The sequence below is a fragment of the Sparus aurata genome, chromosome 1, assembly GCF_900880675.1.
Source record: "Sparus aurata chromosome 1, fSpaAur1.1, whole genome shotgun sequence".
Lineage (NCBI taxonomy): Eukaryota > Metazoa > Chordata > Actinopteri > Spariformes > Sparidae > Sparus > Sparus aurata.
In genome coordinates, this window is record NC_044187.1 from 36,583,251 (window position 1) to 36,602,670 (window position 19,420).

The 19,420-nt window shown below is 39.7% G+C and overlaps 2 protein-coding genes across 3 annotated transcripts in view; both read left to right on the forward strand.

Moving 5' to 3' along the window:
* LOC115581070 (deoxycytidylate deaminase-like) overlaps positions 1-19,420 on the forward strand; it is a 163,759-nt gene that overhangs the window by 68,441 nt on the left and 75,898 nt on the right. The window lies entirely within an intron of this gene.
* The window catches only part of LOC115581100 (deoxycytidylate deaminase-like), a 42,339-nt gene continuing 23,677 nt past the window's right edge, over positions 759-19,420 (forward strand). The window contains exons 1-3 of one of the 2 annotated variants that reach the window (XR_003983991.1): positions 762-1,006; positions 10,669-10,765; positions 12,464-13,342. Coding sequence is in view for 1 of the 2 variants with exons in the window: in XM_030415959.1 (XP_030271819.1) it covers positions 916-1,006; positions 10,669-10,765 (188 nt within the window). In the remaining variant the exon portion in view is untranslated. Of the gene's footprint in view, positions 1,007-10,668; positions 10,766-12,463; positions 13,343-19,420 lie in introns of those variants that run through there. The other variant, XM_030415959.1, reaches the window with a different exon arrangement.

Consider the following 19,420-nt stretch of genomic DNA (forward strand, 5'->3'; position numbering starts at 1 on the left):
TTTCTAGTCTTATCGAACACTCAAAATACTTTTCAGCAGTCACCCATTCATACTTTCAGTAATACTAAAGTATTTTTAATGCTCTTTGTACATTTTCCATAACTACCGGATAAATGGATTGCAATTATATAACGATTTAGGTTAATTTAGGCAATCAATAATAATTACTGATTATCAGGGATAATTAGTTATGATAGAATAATAATAATCAAGCCCGACCCTACCCGAGCCCATCCACGTTGTGTCTGAGCCAGGCCCGGCCGACACATTAACTGTAATTATGAGCCCGAGCCCGATTTAAACCCAACAAAAAATGTTTTGAATACGTGGGCTGTTATAACTGACTTTCTGAACTACAATTACAAGTTGTTTTAACTACAGAAATCTTTTCAGAATTATCTTAATGAATAATGCAACAAGTGCCGCACTTCCTCGACAAGGCAGACACATAAGTTGTCACTGCCCACGACTTGTTTACGTGCGAGTGGAGGAGACACGTGCGCTGTGACACGTGTTGCCTTTTTTAATTTTGTGCAACTTTGTACACATTTGTTACTTAGGCCTACTTTGCTAAAATATAATATATATATATTTCTGATTATGGCATAGCTTTCTCCCACCCAACTAGGCTAATAACGTAATGATTAGAAATAAAACAATAAGAAAAAAAACACAAATGCTTGATCAAGGGACCAGCCCGGCTCGAGGATAGTGGCGGGAAATATTGACCCGATCTACATGCCGGGTCAGGCTCGGACTGAGAATCTAAACTCTAATAGGCATACAACCATGAGGCAGTAGTTCTTCTTTTATTTTTAAGGGCTTGTTTGCAATACAACCTAATGAAACCTAAACAAGACAACTTGTGTCTCAACGCTCTGTCCTACAGTGTGCCATGCAGAGTTGAATGCCATTATGAACAAGAAATGTGCTGATGTGAAAGGCTGCACCATATATGTGACTTTGTTCCCCTGCAACGAGTGTGCCAAGCTTATCATCCAGGCAGGTTGGTGTCTCACACACACACACACACACACACTCACCCTCCATCAATTCTAACATTAATACAGATTGTTGAAGGCTGTGGATGATATTTTATATTAATGATATTTAATTAAGCAATATTACCTGAGAGGGTGTCCGCAAGCAGCACTGAAGTGCTCAAATGACGTTAAAGCACACCCTCTCAGGTAATATTGCAATTATACAACTAATACCAACAAAATATAATGTATAATCAAAATATATCCATATGATGGACAATTTGCTCTCAAATTGAGGCAAACTCCTCATCTCTGCTGCCACTCAAGGTGGTGTGCATGTCTTTCGCCATCACCCTGATCATTTTACGGGACACCCTCATGGCGTGACCGTTTGCTGATAACTCATTCCCGAATGTTTTTCTCCAGCTCCTCTCGCCCCCAGCATGGCCCTTTTGCTGTCCTCCTCGGACAGATGCTGTAGCTCAGTTTTTAATTTTTCACTAATCTCTCACTCTCTTGGGCTCGACAGAGAAACGTCTTTTCCTCTGCATATTTTTACAACAGAAAATTTTAATTTCAAGTCGTACTTTTTATTTTTTGCCGTACCGGAGCCATGGCAATCATCAATGTGATACTGACTGACAGAAAGCAAGCACAATACGTGAAAAAGGCGAAGAGGAGAAACATGGCATTGTCAATGGTCACGTCTTCTTCACTTGATTTAAAAAAAAATAAAAAATTTGACCCCAGCAATTTATGGAACCGGCGGTTATTTATCACCATATACACCTGTACCCGGCATTTAAAGGGGACCCTGCGGTTAATTGAAACCCAGCTATTATTTGGTAATTTACGGTAGGCTACTGTTCATAGACGTTGATCGGGACGTAGTCTGTTCATTCCTAGACAATTCCAGTTGATTGAGCTCCTATGTGACATAGGCACAAATCTTTCCTTTTTGTCATTTGGTTCTAATCATCCTCCTCCCACCATTCATCCAAACTGAGACCGCGAAATAAATTCATAATTAACTACAAACCGATTAGTTGGGGGCTTAGGCAAATTTTCTCGCAAATTCACCTAGAAGCGCCAAATTTGGAACAGGTGTAGCTCAGGTCATACTGAAATGATTTAGCTAGGGCGCCGGAGCCAGTGACCCTTGGGGCCAAGATGGCGGCCACATCCAACATGGCCGCTGCCTGAAAAGGGCTCCAACTATAACTTTTTGAACCACCTGAGTAACAAATACAAACATGATTTCTCTTTCAGCTTAACTGATCATGGGAAACATAAAGGAATGTTAATGACCTGGTGCATCTGGACCTCTTATTCCTCCAATTCCAATATGGCCGCTGTTCAAAACAACAGTTTGGTTGTGGTATGTGCCTTACACCCCATTGTTTGTGCCAATTCATCTACAAGCACCAAATTTGGCACAGATGTAGCTGAGGGCATACTGAAATGATTTAGCTCGGGCGCCCGAGCCAATGGTCCCTCAGACCAAGATGGCTGCCAAATCCAATATGGCCGCCTGAAAGAGATTAAGCCATAGCGTTGGAGCCAGATGAGATATAAATACAAACTTGATGTCTGTTTTACCTTTTGTGACCATAGGAAACCCATTGGAATACTTACATTTATGATTGGGTATATCAGGACCCCCCAAGTTCCCTAAAGTAAATGTGGCAGCTGTCCAAAAAAGGGTTTTGGCTACAAATATTTAACTAAATGCACTCCAAATGAGGATGTGGTGTCTATTTTATGTTTATTGACCACAGGAAATCCATTGTTATATTTATATTTATGCTTGTGTAAGTCTGGAACCTGTATTCTTGTCAAGACTGTGGTTGAAAATCCTTTTTTTACCCCAACTTTGAAGGTTATTCTCAATGCTGATTCATTTCCTTATAAAAGGAAAATGCTTTCAGTGTACCACAGGTGAATACATTTTAAAGTGTAGTCATAATAGAAAGAATAAGACACAATTATTATTGCAGGGCAATATTTATATTATGTCAAATTGTTAGAAGAATAATATAGTTTGTATTTGTAGCTCATGTGGTTCAAAATTTATAGTCAGAACCCTTTTCGGGCAGAGGCCATAAAGGATTTGGCCGCCACGTTGGCCCCGAGGGTCGCTGGCTCCGGCGCCCTAGCTAAATTATTTCAGTATGACCTGTGCTACATCTGTGTTAAATTTGGCGCTTTTAGATGAATTTGCACAAAATGACCTATTTATGTGCTTAAGGCCCCCAACTAGATCCATTTTGTAGCCTATTTTTCCGCCGTTTCCTTTCCTGCTCTGACAGTTACAATGTTGCCATGGAGATGGATACACAGACTTGGCGGAGTAATATTTTGAGTAATGAGTTAGGCGTGTGTCATGCTGATTTGAGCACGTTCTAAATTTCTTGTTGACCAGTCAGATTGCTTGGTTGGAACTACTTGTTGTATAATGATAAGATTTAACCTTTCAAAGTTGTTGCCAATTGTGTGCCTACATTTTGCTATGTTGGTCAATATTAGGATTTTTCTTTTGTTCTTCCTTTTTTTTTTGAATTCAGGCTACTTCAAACAGTTGAAAACTCAAATTTACTGAGGGGAACGATGGACTGGTATCTCTGAACAATTCTTGTAACGTTAACATGCCCTGGACAATCCAGCTTGGAGATCTAACTTTCTAACTCAGAACGCGAGGTATAATCATTCATGCTGATGTTATTGTTTGCTTAGCTATTAATACCTAACTCCATCTGACCCATCATGCAGGTATATTAATAACATTTTTAAATAATTTTTTAATTTGCAATCATTTGCCTTCATACTGATTACTTGATTTAAAGGAGTCATCACCTGGTTTTTTACATATCCAGTCCCTCTTGGATCGCTTTGGATCAATTCTTAAAACTTATTAGAATTTTTTTTTTTTTTTTTTTAAATCAAACATAGAGCTTGTTCTGACACTTTTTCATACCGCGACTTTCTCACGCGAGATTATGCGCGAGGTTTTGACCGGTCCGGATGTGCATTGTAATGGGCGCGTTCAAGTTGACCTCCTGCTGCCTGATCACATCAGCGAGATCTGCTGGCGACAGCAGGGGCGGGGCTACAAACGCTGCTATGAAGTCGGACACTCTCTCTTCCCGTAGACGTGACGTGACCTGGCTGAGCTTGCGGTGTTTGCCTTCTTCGTCGGCAAAGAAGTGGAGGAAATTGAAATTCCATTAATGTTTGATTACAATCAACAACGACTGCGATCAGTTTTCTTACCTGATGCTATAGGAACTTTGCTGGCCTTTTTCTCATATTAATCTCCTTCAGAAATTATTCAATCTGAGATGTTCAAAATATTAGTCAACCAAAACATTTGGGCTGAGGGAATAGAGTAGTGGAACTGCTACTGTGTTGCATGCAGACGACCGCGGATCAAGACCCGTGTCAAGCCTGTTTTTTTGCAGAGGATGTGTTCATCTGATTACTTTTTATGTACATATACATATATATATATATATATATATATATATATATATATATATATATATATATATATATATATGTACGGACAGTTCATATTTAGAGACAACAGAATGTGACAGCTTTGTCACAATAACAACTTCAAATTTGGATACTTTGTAATTACTTCACTTCAAACGGTCACACAGTGGCGCATCAAGAGTAGATGAAGAGCCTAAATGTTGTCTTACTGTAAATGATCATGTTCTGTTTTATTTGTAATGTCACCATTAAATACATTTGAAATTTGTCTATCTGGTACATTATAGTAAGTCTTGCACAATAACAATACAATTACAACAGTTATTCATTATTATGATGACAACTGTGCTTAGGTGCATGATTACATCACAGCTGAGGGGAATTTGCTGACTACATTTAACAAATAAGCATAACTATAGACACATAAGATGATGCATTTTCTCATAGCAACATCACAATGAATTAAATACATTTCACTGAATGAATGAAATACAATAATCAGAACAAATGACTGAATCAGATGCCTTGTCCCGCTGCACCATCTCATCACACGCAGAATAGCTCAGGATAATTCTTTGTGTTGTTAATGTGACGGGAACAGAAAGGGTTAATTAATAAGAGTGGATAGTACAGATAACACTGGACACAGCAGTTAACCACTTCTCCATCATCACCCTAAGCTGACAGAACTGAGCAGTTTATTGACGACATCTTTCGCGTCATCATCTGTTGCGATAGATGAAGGATTTTATAGGTTTATTCATGTTGACTATCCATAGGTGCGGCCACACGACTGCTACTTATCTGAAAGTATTTGATATTTGAGTTAAGGCATAGACCTTATGGATATGTAAATTCATCGAAACACACGTCATATACGTGAGCGTAGATGAGAGCCAATTAGGGCAAAGTCCTGACGTCATGAAGGTGGGTCTGGGGTCGCGCAGCACCTGGAGAGCAACTGCGTGAATGCTCTGCAGCAGCCTCGCTCCCGCGATAACTTAAGGTCATGTGACATCAGATGCGGAGCAGAAACCACTCCCATCCAGGTCATCGTGGACACATTTTAACCAGCATGCATCACGATTTATGCAGCACTGCTTGATCTTGAACTCGCCTAATAATATGTAATGAGGCGCGCGTTGATTGGCCGCAGGAAGGACGGAGCCGGAATGGGGGGCGAGCCTGCATGCACACACAGACTCCAAAACATAAACAGCCCCCTGTCATGGCGCACACACTAAATGACGAACCTTACAGAATTCAGGCATTTATGTACGAGCCGGAGTCGGAACCTGAACAGGAGAGTGAAGAGGCAGAGACAGTGGAAGAGACACGTTTACAGCAGGATGTCTCTGAATGGTAAATTCTTTTTTTTTCCTTCTTACTTTTCACACTCGTGTTTTACATGTAAGACCTGAGTTTTAATGCTGGCGGTGACGATGTATGGCGTGAAAATGACAGAGAAATAAGCAGATTCGGCGTGCTCACTCTGGCTGAGGACGGCTGTGAGCCGATGCTTATGCAAGTAGCCTCCTGTGGTAACGTCACCACAGGAGCAGAGTCAAAATCTCGTGCTTTAGGAACGCGCACTACTGTGCGCTATTCCTGTTCGGAAAAAGAGCCAAAGCGAAAAAAATAAGCCACTTTCAAACTCCAGCTTTTCAGGCAAGTTTCAACAGAGGTCCAACACCAATATGCATGATTTAATGAGAGAAATTGCGATTTCCGGGTGATGACTCCTTTAAAGCTGTTATAGTGTCTCAATGATTGAGATTGGCACCATGCAGACTCTGCATGCACAGCGATCCACCAATCACATTAGTTCTGAAATCAGTGTTCCGAAGCAGACCAGCCCCTGCACATGGAGTGAGTTGCTGGTAACAACATGGAAAAATGAGCAAGGAACAAGAGAACATCGGGAAAACCAAGACTTGGTGCCAAAAAGAAAGGCAATGTCAGTTATCTGGAGTTATTTCGGCTACAAGAAGGATGATGTTGACCAAACAGATGTTCTGTGCCACAAGGAGAGGTAACACAACTAATTTTTATTTACGTCGGTACCACACAGCATAGTCTGCACGGGTCTTTGCAAACCCGCACCCGCCATACTTAAAACTGCATCCGACCCATTTTCTGACAGTAGCACAAATTACATCCCGCACCCGAGCTGACACGCTATAAATTGATACCGACGCCCGACATGCAGCCGAAGGACGGACGCAAGTTTTGAAAATGAAAGCAAGCTAGCGTGGGGAATGGGAGTTCTGGGAGGGCGCAAGCACTCATGAATGAGCTCATATGATTATCATTTTGAAATGCAGGTATATTTTTGTAGATGTGTCGCTAATAATCTCCAGGCATCCGACCCTGTCGTCCAAAACAAAAAACAGATTTCAGTCGTTAAATAACCTGTTTATCACTCATTGTTAGTTACTTAATCTAATTATGAAGCTAGAATGTTCCATTTTAAGATGGAGAGCTCAAAAGGTTCAAAGTTTTGTTTGTCATTCAATTCACGAATGATAGAACGAAACATGTACTGAGGTCCCGGCACAATAAAAGCAAACAATGAAAGATAATAATTAGAATTTCTCGAAAACACAGACAGAAGCCATACTTATAACATTGACAATAAGAGGTGAGATCAGTGCAGGTTAATTGTCCACAAGATAGAAGCATAGAAGAAGATAACATAAAGTGCTATTCGGGTCATCTGATGAAAATTCCTGTATTTTTTCACATCGCGATATATATCGCAGGGTTCAAAAAAATCGCAATGTAAGTTTTTTCAAATAGCGTGCAGCCCTAATTCTAAACCAATCCTGATTTGTATTGTACGATAGTATTATATTGGGAATATTGATTAATTGGACTTTCTCAACAAAATTACTATTACCGTGCCACCAAATCTGTTAGCTGTTGGCTGTCATGTAACAAATTTGAATGGTAAGTCAAACTAAGTTTGATTTGTTTTACTATCCTCATATTAACATCATTGACTGTGGAGGTTGCACCAGGGCCAGAATCAACCAAAAATAAGAGTTAATTGTAGTTGTTTTGAGCTAAGATACCGTTCATATAGTTAAGTTCATATTTGCCATTGAATTGCATATTGAAGTTATAGTCACTGGATTGTCAGGTTTAATTAACAATATTATTAAAAAGGTTGGCCAAGGCTGTCAGGTACTGTTATTACTAGGGGTGTCATGATTCTCAAAATCAGTGAATTAATTTAATTTTCTATTTTAAGGTCATGATTTGATGCGACTCTGTCTTTTTAATTTTTTTTATTATAGAGCAGGTGGCTATGCCATTTTTGGACTATTCCACTCTAGAACCATTGGTTTATGCCATGATTACATTATTTAATGCATTCATTTTTAAAATTCTTATTTCAGAAGATGGTGTACATGGTGTCATGAGTGACATAATCTCCATTATTCAACTGCAATGTACCAAACTAAGGCCTCATTGTCAGATTTAAATAAAGTAATCAGCAGGGGCAAAAGACCAAGAATGAAAAGGTTGACAAGTCCTTGGTCTCAACTACCTTTCAACAGAGATCAAATAAATTATGAGCAAGTTTTTGGGCCATATTAACTTGTTTGGACTAAATGATACCATTTTGAGAGATGAGAGTAGCAACAAAGATGATGACAATGGCGAAGAAGAAGCCACATTAATAGATGATGAGGAGGAAAAAACTGAGGGATATGCAGAGTTGATACAGTTTTTGGATGATAAAAGCTTGTCACTGATGATTCGAGAAGCCACGGACAATGGGCGTAAGGCACTAAAGATAATAAGAGACTATTATGCAGGCAAAAGGAAGCTGCGTATAATTAGCCTGTATACAGAACTCACTTCACTGAACAGTGAGGGTGTAATGGACTATGTTATATGCGCAGAGAAAACTATCACAACACTAAGGAATGCTTGAGAAACTTTAAGTGAAGGACTGTTAATTGCAATGATTTTGAATGGACTTCCAGAATTATCCAAACAGTCACATTTAGGGCATTTAGCAGACGACTTTTCACTGTTCATTAGCCACTACATCAATATTCACGTCACACATAGTGAGTTGGAGGAGTCCTTTGTCGAATTCAAAGCTAAGCAACGGAGCTACGAGGACCCCGAAAAGATGTGCACAATGGCATCCAATGACAACATCATGAAAGTGTGGGCGCACCTGAGTTCCAGACCAGCTACAGCAAGTACCTGTAATAAGTGTGCCGAGGGTGCAGACATAGTGTGCTTTTTTGTGTCCAGAAAGGACACAAAGCAAGGACATTTCAACGCAAGCAGTGGTGTAGTCAGTGTAAAAGCACCACACATCCAGATGCAAGCTGCAGACAGAAACAGTGGTGGGATGACGCAAAAAACTTTTCTGAGCAGCTGAGCAACAAGAGAGTACGCATTCAGCAGAAATCTAGCAAGGACGTGAGGTCAGGAAGAGAGAACTGATGGTGGAACTTCACATATCATCATGGATATAACAAAGTTCAGAAGCCTTGATGACACTTTTCAGACTGACACACACTACATGGAGTTGGCTGATGGCACAAGGTGCATTTGACACAGTGCAGGGGACAGAGAAGTTTCTCGCTGATGTTGCCCCATATGAGAAGATCAAAACTATCAAGTCTGACAATGGTATGGCATTCACACGAAAATTTTTCAGGCACTACTCCGTAAAACTGGAATAAGGCATGAAACCTCAGTGCCACACTCGCCACACCAAAATGTTAATTTGACATCCCTAGAGTTATGCTTATAGAGAGCGAGTTGCAGAAAGAGTTTTGGACTTATGCAGTGCAGGCTGCAGCTTTAGTGAGAAACAGATTCTATTGTAATCACACAAAGCAAAAAACCTTACTTATTGTTGACAGTTAGACAACCGAACCTCTCAAGGATACAAACTGGGGGCAACCAGGGCTCCAAGCGTACAGTGATGCAGATTGGGTGGCTGATGTAACTGACTGACGTAGTGCAACTGGTTATTGTGTAAGTCTGAATGAAAATGGACCTGACATTTCATGGAAAACCAAAAAGCAACCTACTGTTGCACTATCCACTTGTGAGGCAGAGTATATGGCATAAGCTTCAACCATACAGGAGTGTATGTATCTAGTAGAACTGTTAGAGGGTATTGACTGATGTCAGTAAACACTACTCAAGGTTTATGAGGATATCCAGGGGACAATAGCGATAGCAAGAGCCCTGTAAGCAGACAGAGGTGTAAACATGTTGACATAAAATATCACTTTTTAAGGTCAACTGTGAATGATTAGTTAATTCTGGATTATTGTCCATCAGACCAGATGGTAGCAGATGTGAAGACAAAACCTGCAACACAGATAAAGTTGAGTAAGTTTGCAAAGTTTATGTTTGGAGAATAACATGTCATAAAAGATTACATGATGCAATTTTTAGGTAGAAAATCTTATAACGTATGTTAAAGAAGTTAACAATGTGAGAGCAAGTGGGGGTGTTAACATGTAAAATATGCTCTCAATTGTGGAAATGGGTCTTTGTTGTGGTAACATGGGCAAATACAGGTGTTGTGGGAGAAATGCTGACAGCCAATGAAAAGCACTGTAATACACCTGTGACTTGTTTGTATAAAGGAGAATGAGATTGACGAGCATGCTATTTCAGGTATCAGTCAGTACATTTCCATGCACACTTGAATCAAGCTACAGTCATAGCTTGATTAGACTACTGCCCCAGTATCCAAGCACCTAGGGGGGACAGATGTCTGCCACAGTAGGTGGTTATATGCACCGTTTCAGCTAGTTGCTACTGTACCATCATCCATTTGACCTATTACACCACATACCAAATAAGTAAAGAAGCGGCAAATGGGCTGCACAGTGAACGCTGAGAACATGGATGACTTTTTCGGGGTGTACATCACATTATATATATCGTAGTAATACCTTCATTGTCGTCGTATTCTTTTGTTTTTCCCAGCTTTCTTCGACGGATTTATGCCATGCACGACTTCCAGATATAATCCCTGTGGCATCTATGGGGGCTGTTATGATATTTATAGGAAATCTGGCCTGGTTTTACTGGGGCAGATGTGTGGCTGTTGGATGGATGGACGGACGGATGGGCTTAAATGTATTTTGCACTCCTGCTTTCTGTATCACTTTAATATCTCTCCCCACTTTGTGTCCAGGTATTAGGGAAGTGATCTTTCTTTCTGATATGTACCATGATCGTCGAGAGACGGTTGCTTCAAGAACGTTGCTCAGCATGGCAGGCATAAAATGCAGGTGAGTAAGTATTTTTCTCTGGCACACAAGAAAAATTATAGGTGTACTTACATAGCACTATGAATTTTTTATGGTGTTGCAACTAACGTCCTTTCAACAACCCTATGATGATTTACTTTAACACGTGTACTTAGCCCGCTTTTAGGTCAACTTGGGGAATTTCATCTTGTGACAAATTGTCATATACTGTATATATGGTCTGTTGTTATGGGACGCTTTCATCGAATACTAATATTTAAAATCTAACATATTTAGATTTAGATTTATAACTTGATCATTGATGTTTATGATGGCTGTAAATCTGTGTGTTCTTGCACTTAAACTGGCATTTATATCACTAATGCCAAACAAAAACAATATTGTCCAGAATCTCCCATAGAAGCAACACATAGCACTATTACAAGTCAGATAAATGATGCTTGAGTTGTGTCCTGATATTGAAAGGATCGAGCAGGCATGATGTGAAGGAGATGGGTGGATATTTCAATTTTTAGAGGGGATGCCAGGCATGCCAGAGGTATCCTGGTTGATCAAAATAAAGGTCACATCTGATCTGGTCTCTAAGCTGAGAAATAGTTTCCAATGTACCTCATGCAATAGTCTGTCTCCCGACAATGTCAGGAAAGTCAAAAACTACACAACACATGAAAGCTTGGAGGTTTGATGGAAGCAGACTAAAGGCAATGAAAAGAGAATTATAAGAACTTTAAGAACAAGCCAGAGGCCTGATGTTAAAACTTGTATGTGTGTAAACAACAGCAGCTTCTACTGTGCATGGTAGTGCTGGTCACTGATGATGATGGCCAGATAGAGTATTACTGGGTAGTTAATGCAGGGTTTTTGTATGGCCTAAAAACTCAGCTTTTAACATCATCGTTACTTAAAGCTACTCTTTACCGATTGTTGAATCACTGTTATCTGGCTCTTATGAGTGTTCCATATTTATCGATTGTGGTGTTTTACTAGTTTTTATGAGCTATTCTTGGACTGAATTCAGCCATAATGAATGTGTGCGTGGACTGCAAATGTCAGTACTCGCCATTAAAGGAGGATATTCACCGCTTGAGTAAAGCACTTCAGCAAAATGACCAGCCACTTGACAGTTTTGTCTCCATACCTGCTTCTCACATCTGCCAGAACACCCTGGTCTTTGTTGACCCCCTATTGGGTTAAAATAGAAGACTTATAATTGTAGGAGAAAGGAGAGAAAATGGTTTATAATTTATAACTTTGGACTTTGTCTGTGGTGCTGAATTTAGCTGTTTATCCATGAAACAAGTTGTTGTAACCTAATTTGCATCATCAAATCTGCCCCGGACTTAGTATATATACCTGTGTTGGACTTTGTCAATCATGAACATGAGAAATGGCTGCCTGCTGTATCCTGAAAACAAAGCTGATGAGAGTGGTGAAGGTAAACACAAACAGTAAAGTTGTGAGCTATGACGGTGAATTAGTCTTTAAGGATGAGGTTTTTTTGTGATGTCTTGCCCCCTTTCTCTCTTACAAACACTTCTTCTTGTTTACAAATTGCCCTGACCTTGTGGAATATAAACAGGAGTGTCAAACTGATGAGATGAAAGTAGGACCTCAAAAACTTTTATCCCTAGCCATGCTTTTGGTGTTTCTCATGTGCGCCCTCACACCTGTGCATCCAGGACTTACCTGTATGTTGCTTTTTTCTGTGTGTTTTGGCAGGCAGTTAAATTTTTGATTCCATTAACCCCTCTGGAATGTGGAACAATGCAGCTGCTGAAAGAGATGAGGAAGCAGAGGAAGACTGATGAGACTGATAGGGAACCTGATGCATTTTTTCTCTATGTCTTCTTGCCCCCTGCTTTGACCAAAGGAAAAATGAAGGATACTCGACTTTAGAGCCTTGATATTTGATTAACTGGATAGTCAAGATACTTTAATTTGATGCTTCGCCCTTTTTGGCTAACTCTGGTGGAAGGTCATTCAATTATACTGTCACATTTATTCTTTTTATCTTTTATTCTGTGTATGGAGAACAACATGATATAAAGTACAACGAGTCAAAAAGTGTGATAATGATTTGCAGAACCATGGAAGATAGACATATGACTTTTCCTGACTTTAAACTCTCAGGTAAGGTTCTAAATATCTGTAATGAAGTGATATATCTTGGTCATGTGATCACACACCAACTGACAGATGATGAGGACATTTTTCGTCAATGTTGTATGTGCGAGCAAATGTTTTGGCTCGTAAATTCGGTTGGTGCACTGTTGGTGTGAAGCTGACTCTGTTCAAAGCGTACTGTTCACCTATGTACACTGCACATCTGTGGTTGAAATATAAAAAAGCCAGCCTTCAGAGACTGCAAGTGGCATACAATGACGCTTTGAGGATACTTTTAAAAAGGCCCAGATGGACCAGTGCGAGTGAGCTGTTTGTGAGTGCTGGAGTGAACGGACTTCAAGCGGTTCTGAGAAATGTAATGCACAGGTTCATCTGCAGGTTAAATGATTCTGAGAATCAAAATGTTGTGGCAATGGTGAACATTATGTATAGTGACACGCGCTGCACGTCCCAGTTTTGGGGGCACTGGTAAAAGTGTCTTTTAAAAATGAGTCATGAGATTATTTTTTTTTTATTATTTTTTTTATTTTATTTTATTGTGTGTTTCTTAATCCTTTTGTACTGTGTGTCTTGCTTTTATTTTTTATGGACCTTGAGTCTGAAAATAAAACTTATCTATCTATCTATCTATCTATCTATCTATCTATCTATCTATCTATCTATCTATCTTTTAAATCTACCTTTGGGTTTATGAATACACAAAATCTTTAGTGTCTGATTTTTTTGTGTTGTGAATTAGATCTGGTCATGGCTGTCTCCACAGGGGAAAACCTGAAATCTTCTTTCCCTCTTCAGATGAAGTTCCAGACAGATATAGATCTATCGGTTAATTTGACCTTTTACATTCACAGTTGAAATTGCCCAATAAGTGAATCATGTTGTAATAAATACTGGTAGCTGCTGAGTGTTACTGTCTGCCCCGTAACAACAGGGGAAACAAGTATATGAACATGAATATTTGAAGTGCACAGTAAAGAATTGCCAGATTTTTTAAATTACCTAACCATAATATAAATATAGCTTTTACTAGACGTGTTTCTATCAAGGTTGATGTGTCTCTTACTAGCTTACTTACTGGTAATTTGTGGTTTGAATTGGCATAGTTTGTATTTTTTGCAAAAAAGTAGTCAATGTTGGCCTTATCTGTATGTTCTAGGGTTAGTTACTGTGTGCTAATAGGGTTTTTAACATATTACTGGTATGGTGATATGGATCTTTATTTTATTTACCATTTTACTGTTGTGCTTTACAAGGTGTTGCTGTCTCTGGTTGGTCAGACAATGTTTATCTAATTGGAGTGTGTTATGTAAAATGTCACTTTATTTTTGATTTCCTTCAAGGTACTAAAAGGCTTTTAAAAACATGTTAATTTACCACAGTCTTAAATAGCTACCATTTAGCTGACAACAATTTAACCTTTTGCTGTTTACTGTGTAATATGTGTTACAACAAATGTATGAAAGCTATTTGTCTGTAATGTGTATCAACTGCTACTATGCACATGTGTGCTTTAGATGACAGGGAAACACTTCTCACAATTCTGTCCTTATACCATCATACTTATAACCACATCAGTTGTCAGTGCAGTTGGAGTCAATAAATGTTTTGGACCAATGCTCATTATTCTTGGATGTGTATCGTAAGATGTCATTAATCTAATGGAGCTTTTCCATGCATGTGCCAGCCTTGCTTTACTTGGTTTGACTCAGCACGTCAGTCCAGTACAGCAGGGATTATTATTTCTACAACGTGGTCTTGAATAATTAGTTGCTTGTCATGAATTGTGGTCAAGCAACTGTAAATACTGATCCTCCCCGAAGAAAGAATTGCTACTAACAACGCTCAAACATTTAATTTCTTATAAATCTTTACAATAAAAAGTCCCTGTTATTTTGTTATCAACAGCTTTCACAATGAAGCAGCAAAATCCAGGAAATGTTTGGTTTTCAACCTGTAACTCAAAACTCCTGAAACAACTGAAAGCGAACACAATCAGACTGTAAAAAATAGTAGACGTCAGACCATAACAATCAGAGATGCAATTGAGAAACTTAACTTCAAACCACAGATTTAGTAAGGGTACCAATCTGAAATTTCTGGGGATCTGTAAGTGAAGACTGAGTAGAGAGCAGTGGATATGGCATCCTCTGTGGAACAGTTGAGTCTAAAAATATACTGGAATGGTTCATCTAATCCAGGAAGATTCCTGGTTGGCTGGAGTAGTTGTTGGGCTGCTGGTGTCCACTGACGAGTACATACTAGTTCCCATATTTGTAATTTCCTCGCTCTCTGCTAGAACTGGTCATTAATACTTAATAAAAACATAAAGTGCTATAATGAATAAAAATTACTTTACAGTACAGTGGGGTCAAAAAGGCTAGGACCACAAGCCACATCACCCCTGTCCAGCCCCCTTCCTGAGGGCAATATCACCCTCTCCACCACAGATGACAACACAGGTGCAACAATCTAAGCAGAAAACCAAGTGCATACAAACAATACCAACGATGTTTGAAACTCCATGCTGGCTATTCAAGGACTCCAAATTCCTTTGACCGTTACTAGCCATTATGGTAATTTTGGTTGTCGTTATTAACTTAATTATTAATCAGAGTTACAAACTGACAGTTAGTAAATGAGTTTTTATGAGACTGATTTGGTGAATTGTCCATCTTTTTGCCTTCTTCAAGGGTGGTGCCAATCTTGGGGACTTGAAGGTTGTCGGTTCAAGTCCTACTCGGACCAAAAAAGTATGATGTTGCCTTGTAGTTGGAGGATGCTAGTTCAGATGGTGAAGTGAAAAGTTTGGGTTTTTATACATTAAATATTACGTACAGAGTACATTTACATTTACATTTAGAGTACATTTTTAATACTAACAAGACCCTAATCTTCATTCACTTAAGTTCATAAGATAGAAAGCCAGAACTTAGACGGAAGTCAGAACTTAGACAGAAGTCAGAACTTTAGACACCAACCCTGATTCTCGTGTGTGTGGATCCAGCTGTATGAAGACGTTCGGCCTGTTTTGTCTGGGAGTCAGGAGGTCCTGAAGTTATGTTTCCTTGAGAGTTCTGGGTTGGACTTCGGCACGGCGCGTCGGTCCAACAGCGGGAAATAGAGGGAAGGCCGGTACTTTGTTGAGGAACTCTTGGTCCGAAGGCCCAGCAGGGTTTCCGCATTGGGAGCGCTGGGGGCAGAGTCAGTCTCGGCTGGGAGCACACAAAGTCTCTTTTGTTGGAGACTCCTTGCAAGGCTTCTGAAGAAGACAATGACTGCAACGTCCTTCATCCAATGATCATAGTCTTGAAAAATACTTTTTCTTTGTTGTTTCAAGTGGTGGTTCTTAAGTTCTGATTCTTAAACTAATTCAACTTCTTTTGGATCAGGCGGTGATACTTTAACAATATATTAAAAATCAAGATAAAAAGATCTTCATTCTGTTAAAAACTTGAATAAAAGTAAAGCACTTAAAGTAATGACTGAATTCGCTTGTCTTAGAGCTTGTTGCAGAAATAAAAATAAAGATTACTTTAAAAATAAAAATAAAAAGGAAAGAAAAGAAGAGAAGAGGTAGAGGAGTGAGAGAGTGAAGAGGAGAAGAGGGAAGAGAAGAGAAGAGAAACAGAAGAAGTGAAGAGCAGAAGAGAAGTGAGAAGAAGTACTGAGAGAGCATGTCTCTCTGTTTTATGACCTGCAGCAGACGGACCAAAAGGGGTGACAGACCCAAAACTTCACCATGGCTTAAAAGTTGAATTTTGTCTACGGGAAAAGATGCGACATGATTAAAATCATTTTATCACTCAAAAAGAATTAAAACATGATTAAGGCATAGAACACTTGAATATACATTAGAACCAAGGACTTATACATATTCCTTCTAGTTCTATCCTGTAGTTTCTGGGCTTTCCTCCTCGAAGGTGTCGGAGTGTAGTTTGATGATAAAAGAATTCTGCGGAAGCAAGGCGGGGTGGAATGATAGTACAATCTTTATTGAAACAAAATCTAGAGCCCTGTGTCCAATCAGAAGTGGCCGCTGTCTGATATTATCAAATCTGTGGACAAAGCAATGCCAAAATGCTTTGCCCTGTGCTCTATCAGAACTCCTATCAGCCTTTAATCTAAGGAGATCTACCAAGTGCCACCCTCCTTCTTCTCTTCCTGCATGGGCCTTTAGAGTCCCTTTTCCAGTACACACCCACGTCTTCTAATTGGTCACTTTGATAAATTATCCAATAGACTGAAAGAGGAGTTGACCTGTCTTAAGCATCTCCCACCATTTGGCGTGCAGGTCAAACTTAGCTAAGCACTTTATCGTCTGTTACCTTTGGCCCCTCACAGTTGGAAGCCCACCCCTGGACCTTCACTCACACAATGAAAATCAATTAGTCATGATTGAATCTAACCTAAGTAGGTCAGAATGTGTTGTCCTCCAGATACCTCAATGCAAAACCTACTTTTTCAAACTCCTCCTTGGGATTTTGTCCGATCTGCGTGAAACTTGGCGCGTACACTCTTCAGCTGGACCTGATCTAAAATTATCAAAAAAATGTTGCTTAGTCAAAAAATACTCACATTTTTAGAGAACAAATTTCTGTAACTAGCTATAAAAATGTAAACTGTTATATATCTCGGTCAAACTAAATGCTATTAACACCAAATTTGAGATCCTTGGTTGTCATGAGACTGGCGAGGAATGAGACGAATTTAGAGAATTTTGGCCACTAGGGGGCGCTAAAATATTGGAGGTTTATATCTGTTGAACAGCTACACCGATTTTTACAAAATTTGGTCGGTAGGATGTAGGGCCAATCCTGAGGCAATATCTTGAAGGTGGTCATGACTGGTCAGTGTGGGCTTGGCTTATTACAACAAATCCAAATCGGTACACATTCAGCCTTTTGCACTTCCAGTGCACTTCCCATTACAGCAAATACCATGGCTCAGATGTTGGCCTGTGTCCTCACTTTTGCCCCAAGCCCGTCATCTTTTGGGGCCAACTTCCGTGGGCTCTGCAGTGCGCGGGGTTCGAGTCGTGCGGGGGGGGCCTGCCCCCGTTCATAACTGCTTGCAGTTCTAGTTATTATATATTTTTTATGGAAACAGAATCTGTTTCAGAAGTCAGTGGGCCACATGACATGGAAGCTTTTGAGAAAAATGATGATCTGGTAATTTTTCGTTTTTATACAATTGGGAGTCTGCACAGGGTGTTTTATTTTGAAAATTGGCCGGATGCTCTATGCCGTTTCTGTGTCTCTGACTTCCTGTTGGCGCGATCTGCTCTGTGCAGCTTGTTCAGGCTTTCATCCAAAATAAACCAGGCAGCCGGATCACAAAGCAGCCGTGCCCAGCATGACTCCACAATGCGCCGGAGCTGATCGCGGCCACTAGTGATTTGTAACACACTATCTGCTGCTAGTAGTCAGCTTCAAATATGGTTTGACCCCCAAAAAATTCTAACAGAAGGCTGTGAGAAATTTACATAGAATTCCTTTTGTTTATCAAATGTATTGTAAGAACAGGAAGGAGAGAGAGATTGTCACACTGCCTGAGGTGTCACATGAGCCACAGGAGGGGGCACATCCCCACATTGGAATGTATACATAGTTTAAATAAGATGACATTTACTGTCCCATCTGTTAGATCAAAGGGTCACTGTCCTGGGAAGACAGGACACACCAAAATATCAAAGAGTCCTTTATCTGTAAAGAAGATGTTTTATGACTGTTGTAAATGAAGGTAACCTCCTCTCTGTTCTGTACTTAAGGGGTAACAATTTAGAGTTTGCCAGAGAATGCTTTTGCCTTCTCTCCACGCTGCGTGTATTAAATGACATCTGATTCATACGCTGAGATATGAAATTCTTCGGAGATTTAGCACTCTCTACTCAAAGGAGAATTTCCACGACAAGGCGCGATCTGCTCTGTGCAGCTTGTTCAGGCTTTCATCCAAAATAAACCAGGCAGCCGGATCACAAATCAGCCGTGCCCAGCATGACTCCACAATGCGCCGGAGCTGATCGCGGCCACTAGTGATTTGTAACACACTATCTGCTACTAGTAGTCAGTTTCAAATATGGTTCGACCCCCAAAAAATTCTAACAAAATGTTTCTAAGTTGTTTACAGTAGTATCAGATGTACTTAACATAATAAAAGTTTACCAAAGTTTGACTCCAAGAAAGGCCCCATTTTCAAAATGGCGACTGTCAGGTCCTTCAAATGACCATTACTCCTTTGTGTTCCTCCTAGACAGGAACACTGGTGCCTGATACCTGTTTTAGCCATGTAATATTCTAATTAGCATATTTGCATGATAGATAGTGATTACAAGTACAATTTTATGTTAAAGCAATTGGTTACAAGCATATTTATGCAAAACACAAGTACAATTTCCCTTAAGTAATTGCATATTTCTCCTTTGTCATATCGTTTTGCCTAGTTTTGGTGGTTTTGGTGGTGTTCATAATTGTTCATTTTATATAATTCATTAAATAAAATATTGTTCTATTGTTACACGTTGTCTATTCCATTCAGTATTTACAGCTTAAGTAC